The 26,119-nt window shown below is 42.2% G+C and overlaps 1 protein-coding gene and 1 long non-coding RNA gene across 3 annotated transcripts in view; one reads left to right on the top strand and one right to left on the bottom strand.

Annotated features, from left to right (window-relative positions):
* The window catches only part of LOC139568064 (B-cell receptor CD22-like), a 114,269-nt gene extending 89,108 nt beyond the window's left edge, over positions 1-25,161 (bottom strand). For both annotated transcript variants that reach the window (XM_071389758.1, XM_071389759.1), the window contains exons 1-5: positions 24,496-25,161; positions 23,868-24,212; positions 23,492-23,704; positions 22,935-23,261; positions 22,520-22,774 (exon numbers count right to left, since the gene is read on the bottom strand). In XM_071389758.1, the coding sequence (XP_071245859.1) occupies positions 22,520-22,774; positions 22,935-23,261; positions 23,492-23,704; positions 23,868-24,212; positions 24,496-24,550 (1,195 nt within the window). In that variant the 5' untranslated portion in view covers positions 24,551-25,161. The remainder of the gene's footprint in view (positions 1-22,519; positions 22,775-22,934; positions 23,262-23,491; positions 23,705-23,867; positions 24,213-24,495) is intronic.
* LOC139568076 (uncharacterized) overlaps positions 1-26,119 on the top strand; it is a 245,886-nt gene that overhangs the window by 141,534 nt on the left and 78,233 nt on the right. The window lies entirely within an intron of this gene.

Raw genomic sequence — 26,119 nt, 5'->3', positions numbered from 1 at the left:
CCTGTGGGAGGTAACCATTGGCTCCTAAGCAGAAATACAAAAACAATTAGACACAAGTGGGTTTGGAGGCTTTGCTCAATTGACTTCTGTAATATGCAGTTCAGTCAGATGCCCTTGCAGAATGCACATCTTACCAGTTGTTTTGCCAGAAATGTCTCACAATAGATGCCACTGTTGAGCGTTGCAGATTTGGCTGCACTCTCAGACCAGCCTCTCTCATTGATAGACTATGATTTATTACATGATCAGTTATAGTGGCCCTAATCTCATCTGAGACTACAGCTCTTGATCTTCCTCTCAGTCTTCTTCCACCACGCATACGTACTCCTCTCCCTCGCCCAGCCACTCTTCTTACTCTGTCAGCCACTTCTCTATCTCTGGCTGGGTCCATGTTGACATTACATCATTATTCCTGAGATGTCCCCTTTTGTATAGATGGTAATGAAATTGAAAGACCAACACCTGGGCAGGTGTTCAGCTACAATGGAATCAGCTGTGGTTGGTCTAATTGTTTTTAGAGCATTTCACTTTTTAAATATGGAATATATTTCAATACGGTATTACTGTAGAAATGTAGCAAATTGCTGTCTTATTACATTTTGTGTCATGTTAGGTTTTGAACTTAAAAATGGGCAATAGGCAAAATAGGCAATAATCTAAAATAGGCAGAAATAACAATTTTGATGATTAAATAAGTGATAACATGATTCTGAAAAATATGGTATTACCTAATATAAAATAATAATGAATATAAAATGTGCAATAATGTCTGACAGCAATAGAAAGGTACGACACTGAACCACACTGTAGAAACGCTATGTAATGTATTGATTACATATATTTTTCTAAAAAGAACAAGCACTATCACACTGAACAATATAGTATTACATAATATAAAATATAAAAGAGCTAAAAATATTAAAAAAGCTTTTATCGAAATTATTCAAATTAGTTGCTGAGGAAAGTAGGACTATTGACGTTATAAAAAATCTGTATCTGGCAAAATCCCATAGAAAAGAAATCACTAATATAATCTTAATCAATAGATATTAAACAGATTGGTATGCAAGAAAAGTAGGTTAAAAATATGAAAAAATATGGAATATTTTGGAAAATATGGAAAAATATAACCCATCTCATTTAACATCAATATACATCATTATCATTATAAGAAAAGAAAATCTATTCCAGCATTTACTGAAAAGTTAGAGGTCATGGTCTGGAAAACCTTCTAGATATGGCAGCAAGACAGAGGTTTGAGGCCTAGTTTTGGATTGGAACCTTAGCTCTTCAGTCCAGCTTCTGTGGTGCTTCTCTTCAGTACAGGGTCTGTGGTGCTTCTCTTCAGTGGGTGATTCCCCTCACATTCTGAAAGAAGACATACTGAATTAGCACTCCCTCTAAAAATGTTATGAGTGAGAGAGAGGGAGGGGGAGGGAGAGGGATGGAGACAGAGAGAGAGGGAGAGAGAGAGAGGGAGAGAGAGAGAGGGAGAGAGAGAGAGGGAGAGAGAGGGAGAGAGAGGGAGGGGAGAGAGAGAGGGAGGGGGAGAGAGAGAGGGAGGGGGAGAGAGAGAGGGAGGGAGAGAGAGAGAGAGAGAGAGAGAGAGAGAGAGAGAGAGAGAGAGAGAGAGAGAGAGAGAGAGAGAGAGAGAGAGGGAGAGAGGGAGGGGGAGAGGGAGGGGGGGAGAGAGGGAGGGGAGATAGAGGGAGAGAGGAAATGCATGAGTTCATTGAGACACCAGTCTTTCCATCATTTTCTCTATACACATTCAAGTACTGTATAAAACACAAACACACTCACAAACAATCAAAATGAATGATAAGAGACTTACTGCCAGAGTGTCGTAGTCAGGGGACATGGTCCTCATGTTCAGACCTGTGTACGTGTCACTGTTACAGTCAGGACAGACACTCTGTGGAGAGAGAAAGGTAACAATGAAAATAGTACGAAAGAGCCTGTCGTGCAACAGTAAATTAATGAAAATGGAGTTGTAACTCAGGGTTTCCCAAACTCAGAGCTGGGCCCTGCACGTTTTGAGCTCAGAGCTGCACATTGTGTTTTTTTCCCCTAGCACTACTCAACAGATTAATATAATCAAAGCCTGATGAGTTATGGAGGGGGGGGGGGGTCCTGGTGTAACTGATAGAATCACCTGTGTGTCTGTTGTAGCATCACTTCCTCGTGTGAATCTCCTGTAAAGAGGGACAGAGTGAGTTCTGCTCTCTACTGACCTCTAGTGGAAGTTGATATGTTACTAATACAGTTTAACAGTTAAGGGTGTTGGGCCAATAAATACATTCATGAATGAATGAAGTTAATAACAAATCAGAGGTCTAAGGTGAAAGAATAATACAAATATCAATTTTAACTCACCTGAACCACATGAGTCCAGAGAGACAGAGGATGAGAACCAGAACAACCACTATGATTCCTACAGCTGCAGTCAGAACTGTTTGTTTCCCTACAATACAATATGGATGATATGAGTACAGGCATGTTATAAACTGAACATAAACATAGTCCAGGATAATAATACAACATTTGTTAACTGATCTAATCTCAACGTATATATAAATATAAAACAAAGTACGATAAGCCAAAGTATAATTATTAATAACAGCTTGAAATGTAATTTTGTATTGAAATATTAAAGATGAAACTTCACCTGGTAAAATGATCATCAGAGCTGTAGAGTTCCTAGATCCTCTTCCATTCCAGGGCTCACAGTGGTAATGTCCATTGTCCTTAGACTTGAACTTACTTATGTTGTAGATCTGTCCAAATCCATTTAGAAAAGTCTTATTTTGAAAGTACAAGGTGTATTTGTCCACAGGTGGGTTGGCATCACTGCTGCAGGTCAGAGTCACTGAACTGCCCTCCACTATTTCACCAGAGGGACTGACTGACACTGAGGTGCTCTTTGGTTTATCTGATATTAATGTCCCAAAGCCTTAATGTCACAATACTTTCATAATAATTATTATAATATAGACAATGAGTAGAAAAGGCTTTTTGTTCTATTTTTTATCTTGCCTTTTCAACTAGGCAAGTCAGTTAAGAACAAATTCTTATTTTCAATGACGGCCTAGGAACAGTGGGTTGGTTAACTGCCTTGTTCAGGTGCAGAACGACAGATTTGAGATTCGATCTTGCAACCTTTTCCAACACTCTAACCACCTTGTTCAGGTGCAGACCACCTTGTTCAGGTGCAGAACGACAGATTTGAGATTCGATCTTGCAACCTTGTCCAACACTCTAACCACAAGGCTACCTGCCGCCCCAATCATTTATAATGATTGAACAAGTAAGATGCATGATACTTGCTAAGTAGTATACTGTACTTATAAGGGCACACGGAGAGACACAGATGCAGACACAGGAGGCAGATGGTTAGAGTCCAAGATGTTTATTAACAATCCAAAAGGGGTAGGCAAGAGAGTGGTCGTGGACAGGCAAAAGGTCAAAACCAGTTCAAAGTGCAAAGTTCGAGGTACAGAATGGCAAGCAGGCTCGAGGTCAGGCCAGGCAGAATGGTCAGGCAGGCAGGAATGGAGTCCAGAAAAACAGGCAAAGGTCAAAACTGGGAGGACAAGTAAAGGAGAATAGAAAGCAAAAGCACAGGAAAAACACGCTGGTTGACTTGAACATACAAGACGAACTGGCACAGAGAGACAGGAAACACAGGGATAAATACACTGGGGTAAATAAGAGACACCTGGAGGGGGTGGAGACAATCACAAGGACAGGTGAAACAGATCAGGGCGTGACAGTACTATTGTACCATACTTACACACTGCAGGAGAGCTGAGATGGCCTTTTACAGCACAGGAGTAACTGTCTGCATCATTAAAGTAGTATGTGTACGAGCTGGAAGTGTCCTCCTGTACTTTGTGTCTTTTCTCATACCAGATGTAGGTGGGGTTGGGGTTACCAGTCAGAGTACAGGTGGTGCTACAGGTCAGAGACCCCCAATTTTGCCAAGTTTTATAAGTCACCTTCACCTGCAGAGCTGGAGCAGATCACAACGTTAAATCCCTGAATCACCTGTTCTCTAGTTTAATCACCTGATGCAAGATATTCTCAAACACATGTAATTCTTAAATCTGTTTTATGTATAAAAATCTCATTTCTAGACCTGAATGGACAGTAGATATTCATTAAACAGAATAGCTGTGTAAAGCATGTTACTGTACCTGTAACAGACAGAGTGATTAAACAGATCAATACTATATATAATATCACTGTACCTGTAACAGACAGAGTGATTAAACAGATCAACACTATATATAATATCACTGTACCTGTAACAGACAGAGTGACTCCAGGGCTACCAGTATATCTCCCTCCGATCCGGTCTGTTATGAATCTAAACTTGTACTCAGCTGAGTCACTCTCTCTCTCAGGTGTGTGATTCTCAGGGTGGAGTACTTATTCTTATCCCCGCTGTACTCCACATGACCTTTGTAGTCTGGGTCATCACTCAGACTCACATAATTCCCAGTAGCATATTTTTTAGTGAACCAGAAGGTTGATGTGATTGTATAACCACTGGGATATGTGTAAGAGCAGGACAGCTCCACTGTTGACCCCTTCAAGACACAGATACTCTGAGGGGTGTAAGTCACACTCCAGCCATCCTGACCCAGTACAACTGAAACACAGTCACACAACACAATGGTATCAGAATGAAGACAAGGTCTATTGGCTCACACTGAAGGTAGGGTTTGTCCACACTTTGTTGCCATAGTTCCTGATTTGATTGTGAATGGAAACCACAGATAAGCATCACTCAGTGAGGTGTAAAGATAACTATTTAAAGTGAAGTGGAGACTCCTAACAGAACACACCAGAATAACATTATGATTCTTATCCTTTTAGAAATGAATGTGGATTGATAAACAAAGCAACTAAAATATAAGAATGAGACCATACCTGCTACAGACCAGAGAAAGACCACCAACACACTTCCTGCTGTTCTCAAGGCCATTGTTGCATCTCCCACCCTGCAGTCTTAGAAACATAAACAACAACTCACTCTATAGCTGGTGAATAACTACATACAAACCATCAGGGGCAGCAGGTAGGGCTCTAGTCAAAGTAGTGCACTCTATAGCTGGTGAATAACTACATACAAACCATCAGGGGCAGCAGGAAGGGCTCTAGTCAAAGTAGTGCACTCTATAGCTGGTGAATAACTACATACAAACCATCAGGGGCAGCAGGTAGGGCTCTAGTCAAAGTAGTGCACTCTATAGCTGGTGAATAACTACATACAAACCATCAGGGGCAGCAGGTAGGGCTCTGGTCAAAGTAATGCACTCTATAGCTGGTGAATAACTACATACATACCATCAGGGGCAGCAGGTAGGGCTCTAGTCAAAGTAGTGCACTCTATAGCTGGTGAATAACTACATACAAACCATCAGGGGCAGCAGGTAGGGCTCTGGTCAAAGTAGTGCACTCTATAGCTGGTGAATAACTACATACAAACCATCAGGGGCAGCAGGTAGGGCTCTAGTCAAAGTAGTGCACTCTATAGCTGGTGAATAACTACATACAAACCATCAGGGGCAGCAGGTAGGGCTCTAGTCAAAGTAGTGCACTCTATAGCTGGTGAATAACTACATACAAACCATCAGGGGCAGCAGGTAGGGCTCTAGTCAAAGTAGTGCACTCTATAGCTGGTGAATAACTACATACAAACCATCAGGGGCAGCAGGTAGGGCTCTAGTCAAAGTAGTGCAATCTATAGCTGGTGAATAACTACATACAAACCATCAGGGGCAGCAGGTAGGGCTCTAGTCAAAGTAGTGCACTCTATAGCTGGTGAATAACTACATACAAACCATCAGGGGCAGCAGGTAGGGCTCTAGTCAAAGTAGTGCACTCTGTAGCTGGTGAATAACTACATACAAACCATCAGGGGCAGCAGGTAGGGCTCTAGTCAAAGTAGTGCACTCTATAGGGAATATGGTGTCATTTGGGATGCAGCTTTAACAACACATCATCATCACAGCCTTGAGTGGATGGTGTGTAAATACATCATCATAATAGTTTGGTAATATGGAGTGTGTCAGCGGTATCGTCAGGTAGCATAGTGGTTAAGAACGTTGGCCCAGTAACTGAAACATTACTGGTTCAAATCCCAGAGCTGGCAAGGTGGAAAAATCTGCCATTTTGAGCAAGGCAGTTACCACCAGCTTGAATGATAACTCCTGTCCCCAAGCTGTGAGGACAAACAGCAAGTCACACATTCCTTTTATATCATCATTATATGATAGTGTCTGTATTCACCAAGTGTCTCAGAGTAGGATCTAGGATTAGTTATCCCATTTAGATCATAATTATATGGACCAGGAGGACCTGATCCTAGATCAGCACTCCAAGTCTGAGACCCTTGAGTACATGACTTGTGGCTAAAAACTAAAAAACATATTTCAAGATATCAAGAGTACTTACAGACTGAAGGGGAGAGGTCTTGAACAATGAGTCAACTTACTGGTAGTGAGTGGGAACTGCTAGTAAGTGTCAGTTCAGTGATTGACTAATATGTAAAGTAGTCAGGACACCAGTAGCTGATGCAGAACTGTCCTTTCCTTCCTCTTTAAGTCATTAACATGCATGAGGACCAGAACAGCATGTCAGAATAGTGTTTACTGTAGCTTACTATTTGGAATGTTTATAATATATTAGAACGTGTTTACTATAACCTACTATTTGGAATGTTTATAATATATTAGAATGTGTTTACTATAGCCTACTATTTAGAATGTTTATAATATATTAGATTGTGTTTACTATAGCCTACTATTTGGAATGTTTATAATATATTAGAATGTGTTTACTATAGCCTACTATTTAAAATGTTTATCATATCTAAGAATGTGTTTACTATGGCCTACTATTTAGAATGTTTATCATATCTAAGAATGTGTTGCCTTGCCCCTCTCAGTTCTACATGGAACAGGTCAAAGTTCTATATATTTATTATTATTTATCTAAGCCTTATTTTACCAGGTAAGTTGACTGAGAACACATTCTCATTTACAGCAACAACCTGGGGAATATTTAAAAGGGGGATGAATGAGCCAATTCAAATCTGGGGATGTTTAGGTGGCATGAGGGCCAGATTGTGAATTTTAGCAGTGGACACCAGGGTTAACACCCCCTACTCTTACAATAAGTGCCATGGGATCTTTAGTGACCACAGAGAGTCAGGACACCCGTTTAACATCCTATCCAAAAGACAGCAAACTACACAGGGCAATGTCCCCAATCACTACCATGGGGCATTCGAATCCAAGATGGCGTAGCAGTCGGACGTGTGTTTGTCTAGTCTTGTCCCGTGTAAATAGTCCTCGTATTTTTCGTATACATTTCGTATATATTTTAATTTCACTTTCCATCTAGGAACTGAATATACATTCCTACATTCCGCCTCACCCAATGTGGTACGGACCTGCTATTTTTTATACTTTAGAACCGTAACCCCAATCAGAAGCTAGCCAGATAACTAGCTACTAGCTAGTAGTCAGTTAGCCACTGCTGCGGTCTTCAACTTTAACTCGGACACAGCCAGCTTCAGCTCGGGCCAATACCTGCCAGTCTGCAAGCGCGATATCAACCCAGAGCATATAGGACTGCTTTTTCTCTACCACATCACCGGATTCCTGACGCAAGCTCTGGACAATTACACCGTATCATCACAGCTAGCTAGCTGCAACCGAGTGGCTACTACTGGCTAACACCTCTGTCCCGAAGCAAGCACCAGTTAGCCTTGAGCTAGCCTCGAGCTAGGCCCATCTGCCGGCTAGCCGAAGAGGTCTACCAGCGAATTCTTGGGCTACAATACCTCTTTTGCCAATTGGACTGGACCTTTTTTGCCGACACAGAGCCCTGCCAATCCATCACAACTGGTCTAAATCAGCTACAAGCTAATTTAGCCATTTTTTGCCGCTGCTAGCAGCTTTTTACCTTCTGCACAGACACCAGCCCTGTTATTAGCCTGGATATTACTCACCAATTTACCAGCATCGGACTGTCTCTCGACAACAACGCCGGATTCCTGCCGTAATCCCTGAGCCACTACTTCTGATCCTCACAGCTAGCTTGCAGCTAGCGCAGCTAGCGCCACTGCCACGAAGCTAGCACCAGTTAGCAAACACAATTCTACAATTCACAACCTTTCTTTCGCCATCGCCATCTGGCTTGGATTCTCTGTCGACACGACCACGTCTGAGCAGACCCCCTTCGTCTGAGCAGACCACCCCCCGGGCTACTAACTTTAAACGCCGCGTGCTAGCTTAGTGGAGGCCTCCCTGCTCCATCTACGGCTGCCCCCTGGACACTATGATCACTTGGCTACATAGCTGACGCCTGCTTGACTGTCCATTAATTCACGGTACTCCATTCTGTTTATTTGTGTTTTATCTGTCGGCTCTGTGCTTTAACTCAGGATCTGTGTGTAGTTAATCCGACCCTCTCTGCCTAGTCGTCGCCATTTTTACCTGTTGTTGCTGTGTTAGACTAGCACCCTGTTATTGCTGCTGTTATCTTACCTGTTGTTTTAGCTAGCTCTCCCAATCAAGACCTGCAATCACTTTATGCCTTATTGTATGTCTCTCTCAAATATCAATATGCCTTGCATACTGTTGTTCAGGCTAGTTATCATTATCATTGTTTTGGTTTGCAATGGACCCCGTAGTTCCACTCTCCGTACCTCTGATACCTCCTTTGTCCCACCCCCCACACATGCGGTGACCTCACCCATTGAGACCAGCATGTCCAGAGATACAACCTCTCTTATCATCACCCAGTGCCTGGGCTTGCCTCCGCTGTACCCGTGCCCCACCATACCCCTGTCTGCACATTATGCCCAGAATCTATTCCACCACGCCCATAAATCTGCTCCTTTTATTCTTTGTCCCCAACGCTCTAGGCGACCAGTTTTGATAGCCTTTAGCCGCACCCTCATCCTACTACTCCTCTGTTCCTCGGGTGATGTGGAGGTAAACCCAGGCCCTGCATGTCCCCAGTCACCCTCATTTGTTGACTTCTGTGATCGAAAAAGCCTTGGCCTCATGCATGTCAACATCAGAAGCCTCCTCCCTAAGTTTGCCTTACTCACCGCTTTAGCACACTCTGCCAACCCTGATGTCCTTGCCGTGTCCGAATCCTGGCTTAGGAAGGCCACCAAAAATTCTGGGATTTCCATACCCAACTATAACACTTTCCGTTAAGATAGAACTGCCAAAGGGGGAGGAGTTGCAATCTACTGCAGAGATAGCCTGCAAAGTTCTGTCATACTTTCCAGGTCTATGCCCAAACAGTTCGAACTTCTAATTTTAAAAATTAATCTCTCCAGAAATAAGTCTCTCACTGTTGCCGCCTGCTACCGACCCCCCTCAGCTCCCAGCTGTGCCCTGGACACCATCTGTGAATTGATCGCTCCCCATCTAGCTTCAGAGTTTGTTCTGTTAGGTGACCTAAACTGGGATATGCTTAACACCCCGGCAGTCCTACAATCCAAGCTTGATGCCCTCAATCTCACACAAATCATCAAGGAACCCACCAGGTACAACCCTAAATCCGTAAACATGGGCACCCTAATAGACATTATCCTGACCAACCTGCCCTCCAAATACACCTCTGCTGTCTTCAATCAAGATCTCAGCGATCACTGCCTCATTGCCTGTATCCGCCACGGGTCCGCGGTCAAACGACCACCCCTCATCACTGTCAAACGCTCCCTAAAACACTTCTGCGAGCAGGCCTTTCTAATCGACCTGGCCCGGGTACCCTGGAAGGATATTGACCTCATCCCGTCAGTTGAGGATGCCTGGTCATTCTTTAAAAGTTACTTCCTCACCATATTAGACAAGCATGCTCCGTTCAAAAAATGCAGAACCAAGAACAGATATAGGCCTTGGTTCACTCCAGACCTGACTGCCCTCGACCAGCACAAAAACATCCTGTGGCGAACTGCAATAGCATCGAAGAGCCCCCGCGATATGCAACTGTTCAGGGAAGTCAGGAACCAATACACGCAGTCAGTCAGGAAAGCAAAGGCCAGCTTTTTCAAGCAGAAATTTGCATCCTGTAGCTCTAACTCCAAAAAGTTCTGGGATACTGTAAAGTCCATGGAAAACAAGAGCACCTCCTCCCAGCTGCCCACTGCACTGAGGCTAGGTAACACGGTCACCACTGATAAGTCCGTGATAATCGAAAATTTCAACAAACATTTCTCAATGGCTGGCCATGCCTTCCTCCTGGCGACTCCAACCTTGGCCAACAGCCCGGCCCCGCCCGCTGCTACTCGCCCAAGCCTCCCCAGCTTCTCCTTTACCCATATCCAGATAGCAGATGTTCTGAAAGAGCTGGAAAACCTGGACCCATACAAATCAGCTGGGCTTGACAATCTGGACCCCCTATTTCTGAAACTGTCCGCCGCCATTGTCGCACCCCCTATTACCAGCCTGTTCAACCTCTCCTTCGTATCATCTGAGATCCCCAAGGATTGGAAAGCTGCCGCGGTCATCCCCCTCTTCAAAGGGGGAGACACCCTGGACCCAAACTGTTACAGACCTATATCCATCCTGCCCTGCCTATCTAAGGTCTTCGAAAGCTAAGTCAACAAACAGATCACTGACCATCTCGAATCCCACCGTACCTTCTACGCTGTGCAATCCGGTTTCCGAGCCGGTCACGGGTGCACCTCAGCCACGCTCAAGGTACTAAACGATATCATAACCGCCATCGATAAAATACATTACTGTGCAGCCATCTTCATCGACCTGGCCAAGGCTTTCGACTCTGTCAATCACCATATTCTTATCGGCAGACTCAGTAGCCTCGGTTTTTCTAATGACTGCCTTGCCTGGTTCACCAACTACTTTGCAGACAGAGTTCAGTGTGTCAAATCGGAGGGCATGTTGTCCGGTCCTCTGGCAGTCTCTATGGGGGTACAACAGGGTTCAATTCTCGGGCCGACTCTTTTCTCTGTATACATCAATGATGTTGCTCTTGCTGCGGGCGATTCCCTGATCCACCTCTACGCAGACGACACCATTCTATATACTTCCGGCCCTTCCTTGGACACTGTGCTATCTAACCTCCAAACGAGCTTCAATGCCATACAACACTCCTTCCGTGGCCTCCAACTGCTCTTAAACGCTAGTAAAACCAAATGCATGCTTTTCAACCGTTCGCTGCCTGCACCCGCACGCCCGACTAGCATCACCACCCTGGACGGTTCCGACCTAGAATATGTGGACATCTATAAGTACCTAGGTGTCTGGCTAGACTGCAAACTCTCCTTCCAGACTCATATCAAACATCTCCAATCCAAAATCAAATCAAGAATCGGCTTTCTATTCCGCAACAAAGCCTCCTTCACTCACGCCGCCAAACTTACCCTAGTAAAACTGACTATCCTACCGATCCTCGACTTCGGCGATGTCATCTACAAAATAGCTTCCAATACTCTACTCAGCAAACTGGATGCAGTTTATCACAGTGCCATTCGTTTTGTTACTAAAGCACCTTATACGACCCACCACTGCGACCTGTATGCCCTAGTCGGCTGGCCCTCGCTACATGTTCGTCGTCAGACCCACTGGCTCCAGGTCATCTACAAGGCTATGCTAGGTAAAGTGCCGCCTTATCTCAGTTCACTGGTCACGATGGCTACACCCACCCGCAGCACGCGCTCCAGCAGGTGTATCTCACTGATCATCCCTAAAGCCAAAACCTCATTTGGATGCCTTTCCTTCCAGTTCTCTGCTGCCTGCGACTGGAACGAATTGCAAAAATCTCTGAAGTTGGAGACTTTTATCTCCCTCAACAACTTTAAAAATCTGCTATCCGAGCAGCTAACCGATCGCTGCAGCTGTACATAGTCCATCTGTAAACTACCCACCCAATTTACCTACCTCACCCCCCATACTGCTTTTATTTATTTACTTTTCTGCTCTTTTGCACACCAGTATCTCTTCTTGCACATGATCATCTGATGATTTATCACTCCAATGTTAATCTGCTAAATTGTAATTATTCGATTTATTGCCTACCTCATGCCTTTTGCATACATTGTATATAGATTCTCTTTTTTTCTACCATGTTATTGACTTGTTTATTGTTTACTCCATGTGTAACTCTGTGTTGTCTGTTCACACTGCTATGCTTTATCTTGGCCAGGTCGCAGTTGCAAATGAGAACTTGTTCTCAACTAGCCTACCTGGTTAAATAAAGGTGAAATAAAAAATAAAAAAAATAAAAAAATGTATATATTTTTAAACCAGAGGAAAGAGTGCCTCCTTCTGGCTCTCCAACACCACTTCCAGTAGCTTCTGGTCTCCCATCCAGGGACTGACCAGGGTGAACGCTGCTTAGCTTCAGAAGCAAGCCAGCAGTGGGATGCAGGGTGGTATGCTGCTAACAGTTGGCTGGTTCCATGGACTTGTAAGTAAGCATTTCATGGTAAGGTCTACACCTTCCATTAGATTTTCCTTCTATTCTACAAACCCATTCAATTCACACTCCTCATCAGCTGCATCACAGTGCTACTGAAGGTTCTAGTGTTCTAGACTAGAGCTCCACCTAGTGGCATCTCAACATTACTGCAGTGTTCTAGACTAGAGTTCTCCCTACTGGCATCCCAACATTACTGCAGTGTTCTAGACTAGAGTTCTCCCTACTGGCATCTCAACATTACTGCAGTGTTCTAGACTAGAGCTCTCCCTACTGGCATCTCAACATTACTGCAGTGTTCTAGACTAGAGCTCCACCTAGTGGCATCTCAACATTACTGCAGTGTTCTAGACTAGAGTTCTCCCTACTGGCATCTCAACATTACTGCAGTGTTCTAGACTAGAGTTCTCCCTACTGGCATCTCAACATTACTGCAGTGTTCTAGAGTAGCGTTCTCCCTACTGGCATCTCAACATTACTGCAGTGTTCTAGACTAGAGTTCTCCCTACTGGCATCTCAACATTACTGCAGTGTTCTAGACTAGAGCTCTCCCTACTGGCATCTCAACATTACTGCAGTGTTCTAGACTAGAGTTCTCCCTACTGGCATCTCAACATTACTGCAGTGTTCTAGACTAGAGTTCTCCCTACTGGCATCTCAACATTACTGCAGTGTTCTAGACTAGAGCTCTCCCTACTGGCATCTCAACATTACTGCAGTGTTCTAGACTAGAGTTCTCCCTACTGGCATCTCAACATTACTGCAGTGTTCTAGACTAGAGTTCTCCCTACTGACATCTCAACATTACTGCACCATCCTAATAATAATGTCCTCAATAATGTTGGACTAATAACAACATAACAAACTGACATTACATCAGATAGAATGGTGAAACACAACACTGGCTACTTGACAAAGTCACATTAATCACACAAACACTGATGTCTGTAGTAATAGAACATGCGGCATTGTCAGCTAACTGCTCAGACACGCTCCAGGTAGCTGTTTATACATGTACAAAACTACAAGGGTCTGAAAGACCTCTGGATGACCTCTACTAATCCCTAGGTACTGACTCAGGAATGTGTGAAGGACCACAGGGATGTCTGACAAAGGGTTTTATTGTGACCACAACAAGGCCCTCCGGTTCACTTTGGGTTCTTATACAACAGGGTTTCTAGGAGGAAAGAGATACATGGAAATAGAATGAAACCTCTCCAGCTGCTTCTTACCCGTTGTGCTTTTTGTCCCTTCCTGCCTCCCGTCCAGGATGAGAACATCATGCAGTCCATGCATCTGTTCAACAACGTCATTTAGTGACACTTCCTCTGTGTGTGGCCTATCAGAAGGGACGCCCATATTTACCCCCACTGCCCCCGCCCCATGTTCTATCCCATAATCAGACTCAATGGGGCTGTCAGGGGGGTAAACGATACCTCTCCATTGGATATCCACTCTCACATCCACCCCCAACCCCTCTCTTCCTACCTGGGAAAGTTTGACACTAGTTAGGGGGTCAAGAAACATATGACATCACATTCTCACTAAACAATGATGTATTCTATTCTCTAACTACTAGTTGGACAAAATGGTGGATATTCATCTAAGGACAAAGGCTTGAAATCAAGAAATAATCTGAACTTGTTAACTGTGAGATGTAATATTATCAATCATGGAACATTCCGGTATGTTCCATCTTTCTGTGTTCCGGAGTGGAACGCCCTCGCTGTGGAACTACCTTCAACTCTCCAAACATCCATAATGTCATATTGTGTCTGCATGATGTGTTTTAAAATGGCAATAAATAATATTTCATGTAACAGGACATTGCTCCTTCTGAAAGTGTCTGTGTTTATTTTGTACTGATGATGATGATGATGATGAAGGTGAATAAACCACTATTGCTATACAACCCAATGTAAATGTATTATTTGTAGTTACTATATGTACTGTAAAGTACAAGAGGTGAGATGTTGAAAGCTTTCCATTTTCTCTCCACTGAAGATACTGTTATAACAAGGTGAAAACAATGACAATGAAGTTTATTGTTAAAAGTATATTTAAAAAAATGTCACAACACAGTTTACAAAAAAAGATTTGATAAAAGCATTAAGAAACGTTGCATCAAGCAGAACTCTTTCCTGGACATTGAAGCAAAAGTCTCCCAAAGTTTGATGATTGTTTCAGAAACATAACATAAAAAAATACATAATTATATAAAATGCATTCGGAAAGTATTCAGACCCCCTGACTTTTTTCAAATGTTGTTACATTACAGCCCTCTTCTAAAATAGATTAAATAAAAATGTATTCTCAATCAACCACACTATACACATAATGACAAAACAAATAAAGGGTTTTTAAAAAGGTTTGCAAATTTATTAAAAATAAAAAACAGAAATATCTTTAGATAAGTATTCAGACAATGTTCTTTGAGACCCGAAATTGAACTCAGCTGCATCTTGTTTCTATAAATCATCCTTGAGATGTTTCTACAACTTGATTGGAGTCCACCTGTGGTAAATTCAATTGACTGGACATGATTTGGAAAGGCACACACCTGTCTATATGGTCCCACAGTTGACAGTGCACGTCAGAGCAAAAATCATGAGGTCGATGGAATTGTCTCTAGAACTCAGAGACAGGATTGTACTGAGGCACAGATCTGGGGAAGGGTACCAAAACATTTCTGCAGTTTTGAAGGTCCAAGAACACAGTGGCCTCCATCATTCTTAAATAGAAGATGTTTGGAACCACCAAGACTCTTCCTAGACCTGGCCGCCCGGCAAAACTGATCAATCGGGGGAGAAGGTCCATGGTCAGCGAGGTGACTCTGACAGAGCTCCAGAGTTCCTCTGTGGAGATGGGAGAGCCTTCCAGAAGGACAGCCAACTTTGCAGCACTCCACCCATCAGGCCTTTATGGTAGAGTGGCCAGACGGAAGCCAATGGCACATGAAAGCCTGCTTGGAAGCTCATAGTCTAATGTAGCAAAGACTCTCAGACCATGAGAAACAAGATTATCTGGTCTGATGAAATCAAGATTAAACTCTTTGGCCTGAATGCCAAGCGTCACGTCTGAAGGAAACCTGGCACCATCCCTACGGTGAAGCACGGTGGTGGCAGCATCATGCTGTGGGGATGTTTTTCAGTGGCAGGGACTGGGAGACTAGTCAGGATAGAGGGAAAGATGAACGGAGAAAAGTACAGAGAGATCCTTGATGAAAACCAGCTCCAGAGGGCTCAGGACCTCAGACTGGGGTGAAGGTTCAACCTTCCAATAGGACAAGGACCCTAAGCACACAGCCAAGACAACGCAGGAGTGGCTTTCGGGAGAAATCTCTGAATGTCCTTGAGTGGCCCAGCCAGAGCCCAGACCTGAAAATATCTGTGCAGCGACACTCCCCATCCAACATGACCAAGCTTGAGAGGATCTGCAGATAAGAATGGGAGAAACTCCCTAAATACATGTGTGCCAAGCTTGTAGCATCATACCCAAGAAGACTCAAGGCTGTAATCGCTGCCAAAGGTGCTTCGATCGGCCAACATCCGGTGAAATTGCAGAGCGCCAAATTCAAAAACAGAAATACTCATTATAAAAATTCATGAAACATACAAGTGTTATACATCGGTTTAAAGATAAACTTCTCGTTAATCCAACCACTGTGTCAGATTTCAAAAAGACTGTACGGCGAAAGTAAACCATGCGATGATCTGAAAACAGCACCCAGCAGACAAATCATTACAAACAGTAACCAGCCAAGTAGACGAGTAACACAAGTCAGAAATAGCGATAAAATTAATCACTTACCTTTGATGATCTTCATATGGTTACACTCACAAAACTCCCAGTTACCCAATAAATGTTTGTTTTGTTCGATAATATCCCTCTTTATGTCCAAAAACCTCAGTTTTGCTGGTGCATTTTGTTCAGTATTCCATTGGAACAAAGCGCGGTCACAAAAGACAGACGAAAAATCAAAAAAGTATCATAAAGGTTCGTAGAAACATGTCAAACGATGTTTATAATCAATCCTCAAGTTGTTTTTGTCATAAATAATCCATAATATTTCAACCGGACAAAAGCTTCATCAGTAGAAAAGGAGAAACAAGAAAGGCACGCTCCCGGTCACGCGCTGGCTTCATGTCTGGAAATGTCCAATGTCCACTCATTGAAAGTGCTGTTTCTCCCTCATTTTTCAGAGTAAAAGCCTGAAACAATGCCTAAAGACTGGCCACATGTTGTAGAAGGCATAGAGATCATGAACTGCATCATAAGTCTTTGTATGGTGGATAGGCTTTCAATGGAAAAACAGGCATTTCAAAATAAAGGCACTTCTTGGATTGATTTTCCTCAGGTTTTCGCCTGCCATATCAGTTCTGTTATACTCACAGACATTATTTTAACAGTTTTGGAAACTTTTGAATGTTTTCTAATTATATGTGTATCCCAGCTTCTAGACCTGAGTAGCAGGCAGTTTACTTTGGCACGCTTTTCATCCAAAATTCCGAATGCTGCCCCCTACCCTAGTGAGGTTAAAGGGTCTGAATATTTATGTAAATGTGATATTGCAGTTTTTTGTATTTATACATAAGCAAAATTTTCTAATAACCTTTTTTGCTTCATCATTATTGGGTTTTGTGTGGAGATTGATGACGAAAGAAAACTACTTCGTCAATTTGAGAATAAGCTTGTCACATCACAAAATGTGGAAAGAGTCAAGGGGTCTGAATACTTTACGAATGCACTATAAAATATAACTGGAACTCAAGGTTGCCTACGTCAGAAATAAAAAAAATTAAATATATTTTTCAGTTGAAAAATCTTGTAAGGTCCCTTTCTTATTCATCATTGTTTCAAAGTTATAACTGACCCTAGATCAGAACTCTGACTCTAAGTTTGAATAGAGTAGTCCTGTGGCTCCGTTGGTACAGCATGACGCATTGGTTCCATTCCTGCTGGGACTTTCCATACGAAAAGTATTTTCAAACATGACTGTAATGACGGTGAATTTGGATAAAAGTGTCTACTAGATGGCATATATTATTAAATACTATTATAAACTGGGTAGTTTGGTTCATGGATGCTGATTGGCTGAAACAGCATTTCAGAAGTCTATACTGTATATCAGACAATATACCACGGGTATGACGTAAAAAGACTTGTTGGCCACATACCACATACCACAAACCCTGAGGTGCCTTATTTTAAACTGGTTACCAATGTACTTAGACCAGTAAATACAAATTTAAATACCCATGGTATACGGTCTGGTATACCACGCCTTTCAGCTAATCAGCATTCACGGCTCAAACCATCTGGTTTATAATGGTCAATATTCCACACCTCCATAGGCATTATATCACTTAGTTTAAATATGCAGGTCCAGATATACAAGGTTTTTGTCAAACTTGTTCTTTTCAGGTCTTCTTCTTTCTGGGTTTGTTGTATTCATGTCTTCTTGGTTCTGGGTTTGTTGACTGTCCTGTAGAGAACAGAGGGGTCCTCCTCAGATGCTTGTGTTGCTGCTGGTCTGAAGAGAGAAACAGAAATGAAACAAAGGCTACATCCCAAATGGTGGCACCCTATACCTTTTATAATGCACTACCTTTGACCAGGGCCTGTGGGGCTCACTAAATAGGGAATAGGATGCCATTTGGAAAACAGAAGAACATTTCCTAAAAACCATCATCATGTAGACATGTCATAGTAATTGTATTGAGATGTCCATTGTTGGGTTGGTAGATTAAGGAAATTACATCACTAGTGGTCACTAGGGGTCAACTGACATCTACAATAAGCAGCAGCATATGAATGACCTTATTGCAGAATATGGTCATCGGGTGGCAGCAGTGAGGCGGTTACATTTCACAACAGCTTATTGCACATCCTCGTCCTGTTTCTGGTCTTGAGGCATGAATTACCTTAATGCAGAATATGCATTATTGATGACATCATCAGTGTCTACTCCTCCAATGGGCATATGGCCGTGACTACATATGAGAACACCGACGTTCGGAACACGTAATTGTTATCTAATTTAAAAGTAAGAATAATAGCCTAATACAAATACTGTACACAATAAAGAAAATTAATTACGGATCAACATCCCAGCGTTGGTCAAAGCTCAGAACGCTTATGTTCTTGATCTGACTAATCGCGCCTCTTTGTGAACGAGTGGAATTATGAACAGTGTTTTTTTTGTTACGTTCTCCTGCGTCCCCCGGATTTGCTTCCCTGATTTGACTTTTTACCAGCACATTCACCATTTTCTCAGAAAGATAATAATTCCCCTTCTAGCGGCACAGGCCGAGGGCGACGTGAAACTAACTACCCCAGGCCGCAGGTTGCTCTGCTAATAGTGTGTTTGCGAGATATCGGACAAAAGACCATTTTTAAAACCGTCCCGCCGTGTCTAAAGATATCCCCCATTCAAAAAATAACTCTCAGAGAATGAGTGCAGAGCTGGTAAATAGTCTCTTATAGATACATACTGTATTAATCCAAAATGAAATCTAGAATCGGCTCCCTATTTCGCAACAAAGCATCCTTCACTCATGCGGCCAAACATGCCCTCGTAAAACTGACCATCCTACCGATCCTCGACTTCGGCGATGTCATTTACAAAATAGCCTCCAACACTCTACTCAAGAAATTGGATGCAGTCTATCACAGTGCCATCCATTTTGTCACCAAAGCCCCATATACTACCCACCACTGCGACCTGTATGCTCTCGTTGGCTGGCCCTCGCTTCATACTTGTCGCCAAACCCACTGGCTACAGGTTATCTACAAGTATCTGCTTGGTAAAGCCCCGCCTTATCTCAGCTCACTGGTCACCATAGCAGCACCCACCCGTAGCAAGCGCTCCAGCAGGTATATCACACTGGTCACCCCCAAACCCAATTCCTCCTTTGGTCGTCTTTTCTTCCAGTTCTCTGCTGCCAATGACTGGAACAAACTACAAAAATCACTGAAGCTGGATACTCATATCTCCCTCACTAGCTTTTTAAGCACCAGCTGTCAGAGCAGCTCACAGATCACTGCACCTGTACATAGCCCATCTGTAAATATCCCATCCAACTACCTCATCTCCACACAATATTTATTTATTTATCTTGCTCCTTTGCACCCCAGCATCTCTACTTGCACATTCATCTTCTGCACATCTACCATTCCAGTGTTTAACTGCTATATTGTAATTACTTAGGCCTCCATGGCCTATGTATTACCTTACCTCCCTTATCTTACCTCATTTGTACTGTATATACACTTCTCTTTTTTTTCTACTGTAATATTGACTATGTTTGATTATTCCATGTGTAACGCTGTGTTGTTGTATGTGTCAAACTGCTTTGCTTTATCTTGGCCAGGTCGCAGTTGTAAATGAGAACTTGTTCTCAACTAGCCTACCTGGTTAAATAAAGGTGAAATAAAAATTAAATAAAATGTCAGTCAGGTTGGAGTATAGCTGCAGCAGACATTTCTATTGCAGTAACATTGAAGGGGTCTGGTTAGTATTACTTAGCCTGCTAGAAGGATGAAGTTAGAAGCTAACGTTAAACAGAGCCTACTTCAGCAGGAGTAAACCATACACTACTAAGTCCTTTACAGAGAGTAGAATACTGAGACAGACAGTGATGTGGCGATCAGTGGAGAGGCTGAGGCAGGCTGCAATGCAGGTAGAAGTAAAGGAGACAGAGAGCGAGAGGAAGCAAGCAGAGGGAGAGGTTTTTACAGATGTTCCCAAACTTGGAGTCGGGGCCCATGTGGGGTCCCCTGATGAAACTCTGTACTGATCTAATCAAACACTTCAGGAACATAAAACATATATGTTTCAATATGAACATCTCCACAGCACCTATCTTCACTATAGTCCTACATTATAATACTATCAACATGCAAACACAGTTCTAGAAATGTCACAGGTTTCTGTTTCTTCTGTGATTAGTGTGTCAGTGTGAATCATTTCCCATATTTCCTCCCTTTCAGATCTATAACATTACAACTGAATAGCTAATAGGCTATGTATTGGTAGATGGACTGAGGTGAAATAACCCACAGCAGCCAAGGTCATAATGGCCGGGGACATTTTTGCTTGTTTTTGCTGTTTTCCAAAAACTATTTTTAATTGTGTAGAAATGCAGTAAATGAGATTCAACTTTCCAACCCCCACCCCACCCCCCCATCCAGATTTGGTTGTAAACAAACAAACTTCTCCTTTAATGCTGTGTGTTCACAATGTTCTAGTATTGACTACATGTTGTTGTAATGGCAGAATATGCTCACTGGGTGGCAGAACTGGGGAGGTTGAATTTCACAGCAGCATATTGGACATCTTGGTCCTGTTTCTGTGGTTGAGGCAGCTGGACGGTGGAGTACAGAGGTACTTCCTGGTTTTTGGAGCGAGAGAAGTGGACGCTGGCATAGTGAACGTCATCCTGGTCGTCTGTGCCTGCTGTCTGTGCTGCAGTAGGGGTCATGGCCATGCCTGAGATGTTGTCATACACTGGACTAGAGTCTCCCTGATGGAGAGAGAGGACAGACAACATGAGGAGTGGAAAAGTTTGACAAAGCAATACACAGTCATCACAGTCATCTTCTGATTCTAACACTCACCTGTCCATCATCTGCTGTATCTCTTGTGACAGAGGGGGATTTGGAGGACTTCTTCCTGTTTTGCACATTCATGAATAAATTAATTAATTAATTAATGAAGCTAACAACAAATCAGAGTGCTACATTTAAATAATAAACAACATAAAAATATGCATTTTCACTCACCTGAACCACATGAGTCCAGAGAGACAGAGGATGAGAACCAGAACAACCACTATGATTCCTACAGCTGCAGACAGAACTGAGGTTTGTTTCCCTATAATAAAATATGGATGATATGAGTACATTGCATGATATAATAAACTCAAAATAAACTTAATTACAGGACATTTATGCAGTACTTGTTAAGGGATCTTATAACCCAATGTATAGTTATAAACTAAGGTGTAATAAGAGAAAGTATAATTATTAACATTAGATTGAAACATGTAGTTTTGTATTAAGTATTGAAGATGTAACTTTACCTGCTACAATGATCATCAGAGCTGTAGAGTTCATAGATCCTCTTCCATTCTGGGCCTCACAGTAGTATTCTCCTCTGTCCTCAGAGATGATGTTAGTGATGCTGTAACTCTGTCCTGATGCTTTTGGTGAGGTTACATTCTTCTTGTACCAGGTGTATTTGTCCACAGGTGGGTTGGCATCACTGCTGCAGGTAAGAGTCACTGAACTGCCCTCCACTATTTCACCAGAGGGACTGACTGACACTGAGGTGTTTTTTGAGCCATCTGGTAAAAGAGAATTTGCCAGATTATTAAGACAGTAGTTATATTACAACTTCACATTACGTGTCATGTCCAAATGGAATTTTAATTTAAATTAAATTCTCAGAGAACGTTCTAAAACTATCACTTACACAAAACATGAACAAGAACACATTTAGAGATGCTTAACGACTACTTAATTTCATTACTACGTTTTTGCAACCTTAGCTTTCGAACACTGAGCTGTACTTTACTCACACTTCACATCCATGTTTATGGTCCTAGACCTTTCTGTCCCCAACTCATTCTGGGCCTCACAGTAGTACTCTCCAGTGTCAGATGACTGGATTTGACTGAAGACATGCTGTGGTCCTGTCATACTCTGATAGTCACCTCCATTCTTCTTGTACCACCAGGTGTAACTCTGCACAGGTGGTTTGGCATCACTGCTGCACGTCAGAGTCACTGAACTGCCCTCCACTATTTCACCAGAGGGACTGACTGACACTGAGGTGTTCTTTGGTTTATCTGATGTAAAAGACAGTGGATTTAGTAAGAGTAGAAATTAGATCAGGTAAAAATATTTTATAAACTTTTCCACACAAGGACTTTTAGATTCACCCTCTTGTTGAAGATGATCAATTCAGGTATCATTGGAGCTAATATCTGTCACTAAAATGTTACTGTAATATACCGAACAAAAGATTTAAACCCCATGTACTTACATGTGACAGTGAGAGTCTCTTCAGCAGAGGGGAGATCCTCATGGCCTTCTACAGCACAGGAGTATCTGCCTGTATCCTCACTGCTGACTGAGAACAGGATATAGACAGGAGAGTAGGTGTTTCTGTTTGGTATAGGCTGTCCATTCTTATACCAACTGTAGGCTGTGATGGGGTCCAGTGTACATTTGGTTCTACATGTCAGTGTGACTCTCTCCCCCTCTGACACAGATGTAGGATCCATCTCCAACACAACATCTAGAATAAAATGAAATAAACCATTAATATCCTCCTATATATGTCCTCTTATGTGAAATATTACACTTGGTATTTTTCCATCAGATACCACTACTGTGTCTGTATGACTGCCCTTAATAAGGTAATTACAGTAATAGATGTGAGATGAGTGACAGATTACCCGTGACAGTCAGGGAGACAGGTGAGCCAGAAAACTTTCCTCCAGATGTTATGAATCTGAACCTGTACCCAGCAGAGTCACTCAATCTCAGGTCTGTGATTCTCAGGGTACAGTCACTCTCCTTATCCCCAAGGTACTCTATATGACCCTCATACCCTGGTACTGAGCTCAGATCTTCAGCCTCCATACCAGACCATTTAGTAAACCAGAAAGCTCTTTTGATCTCATGATAACTGGGATATGTGTAAGAGCAGGATATGTCCACTGTTGACCCCTTCAAGGCACAGATACTCTGATGGGTGTAAGTCACACTCCAACACTTCTTACCTGAAACACAAGTAGATAACAGAACACATTTTATAAATCTTTAATTACAATATCTACCAGTATACACTGATGTTGTTTATAAAGTAGAAGAACACTAGTTAAATAGTTTACAGTAGTGACAACCATAATTATTAAATAATGATCCATATTTACTGATTCATTGACATTAGTCTCACAACAAAAACAAAATTGTATTTATCTGAAATGTTTATAAAAATGTCTAGACTCACACACTGCAGGAGAGTGGTGATCCTCATGGCCTTTTACAGCACAGGAGTAACTGTCTGCATCACTAAAGTAGTCTGAGTACAGGCTGGAAGTGTCCTCCTTTACTTTGTGTCCGTTCTTGTACCAGATGTAGGTGGGGTTGTCAGTCAGAGTACAGGTGGTGCTACAGGTCAGTGTCTTGTACCGATATCGACCAGTCACCTTCACCTGAAGACCTGGAGAATAAACAATATCACTGTAAATCCCTTTATCACTGACTTATCACTCTAATACAAAGATGGAAGAAATCCTATGTTATACAGACTATAATACAAACCAAGACAATGTTCCTGAACTAAATGGAATTCAACAGTTTAACTATATTGAATGTAACTGTACCTGTGACAGACAGAGTGACTCCAGGATTGCCAGTATATCTCCCTCCAGTCTGATCTTTTTTTAATCTGAACTTGTACGTAGCTGAGTCACTCTCTCTCAGGTCTCTGACTGTCAGTGTGTGACCATTCTTCTTATCTCCACGGTACGTCACACGACCTTTGTAGTCTGGGTCATCACTCAGACTCACAGGTTTTCCCTCAGCATCATTTTTATTGAACCAGAAGGTTGTTGTGACTGTACCACTGGGATATGTGTAAGAGCAGGACATCTCCACTGTTGACCCCTTCAAGACACAGATACTCTGAGTGGTGTAAGTCACACTCCAGCCATTCTTTCCCAGTACCACTGAACAGTAGCGGAACACAACACAATGGTATCAGAATAAAGACAAGGCCAATTGGCTCACACTGAAAGTAGGGTTTGTCCACACTTTGTTGCCATAGTTGCAGAGTTGAGTGTGAATGGAAACCACAGAAAAGCATCACTCAATGAGGTGTGAAAGATAACTATTTAAGTGAAGTGGAGACTCCTAACAGAACACACCAGAATAACATTACGATTCTTATCCTTTTAGAAATGTCTGTAGATTGATAAACAGAGCAACTAAAAGATAAGAATGAGACCATACCTGCTACAGACCAGAGAAAGACCACCAACACACTTCCTGCTGTTCTCAAGGCCATTGTTGCATCTCCCACCCTGCAGTCTTAGAAACATAAACAACAACTCACTCTATAGCTGGTGAATAACTCCACCTGATACATTGAAGTAGAAACTGTAAATGGGGTACAGGGCCTCATTACTGAAAATGAACCAGGCTCATATTGTGTTGTGTTGTATTGTGTTATATGGTTGTCTATGTGAATACTGTCTGTCTGTAAGTCTATTGCACAATGTATGTAATGTGTGTGATGTGTTGCATGTCTATCTACATCTTTCTATTGAAGATGACATGTTATATGATGCAAAAAATTCATAATGGATGCAATAAAGTCAATCATCGTCATCAACAACAACAACCACTTATTGAACAGATCTGTGGTACTGTACACACTTTCTTTCTGCATTGATTGTTCTTGTTACGCTTGTTGTTTGTGGAAGAAGTGGACCAAGGTGCAGCGTGGTAAACGTACATCATCAATTTATTGAATGAACACCAAAAACAAGAGAGAATAACCGACACGTAAAGTTCTGTAGCGCACAGCAACTAACCAAAAACAATATAACAACGACAAAAATGAACGTAAAGCTACGTAGTGCTCGCAGGCCACTACACATAGACAAGATCCCACAACATAGGAGGGAAAAGGCTGCCTAAGTATGATTCCCAATCAGAGACAACGATAGAGAGCTGCCTCTGATTGGGAACCACACCCGGCCAAACACAAAGAAATAGAAAACATAGAAAGAAAGAAACTACAATGCCCACCCTAGTCACACCCTGGCCTAACCAAAATAGAGAATAAAAACCTCTCTATGGCCAGGGCGTGACAGTTCTGAAGCTGTTTTATTCTCAGAACCCCAAATATAGGAGGATACATATTATTTTTTATGTATGGTGAGGTCTCTTGTGAGTAAGAATATCATTGTACTGTATTTGAATAAATATGTCAAAAAAACTAAACCTTTAACCTTGAATAATTATTTGAGATCTGGGGCAGAATCTTGTATACCTTGCTATTACTGGTATTCTCTACTGATACATTTCAAAAACATGCCAATGAATAAACTGACCTAGACTAAACACATGAAACCACAGTCCAAGGTTCATACTAACAAGGTGTCTCAGAGTAGGAGTGCTATTCTGGTATTTAGATCATAATTAAACGGACCGGTGGGGGTGGATCAACACTCCTACATGTAGATACTTTATGAATACTGACCCTGATGTAACAACCAAAACACAGCTCAAAACATAACAAGAAGTAAATGAAACATTACCTTCAAGTATATGACTTATGACTAAAAACAATATTTCAAGATATTGTCAAGAGTACTTGCAGAGTGAAGTGAAGGAGAGAGGTATTGAACAGTGAGTCAACTTACTGGTAGTGTGTGGAAACAGGAAGTAACCTACTGTGTGTGAGCAATGTGAAAGTAGCCTAGTCAGGGATTTAAGACAATCACATGCATCAACAGCATGTCAGGAAAGGGATGTGATGTATTTCAATAGAACATATGCAAAATGCAATACTTAATTTTAGGAGTGGGCATACATTTATTAAAAGAGACAAAATGCAGCTCATTTGAAT

Source organism: Salvelinus alpinus, chromosome 2 (genome assembly GCF_045679555.1).
Source record: "Salvelinus alpinus chromosome 2, SLU_Salpinus.1, whole genome shotgun sequence".
Classification (NCBI taxonomy): Eukaryota; Metazoa; Chordata; class Actinopteri; order Salmoniformes; family Salmonidae; genus Salvelinus; species Salvelinus alpinus.
Note: the sequence above shows the minus strand (reverse complement) of the source record. Positions and strands in the feature narration are given on the sequence as shown.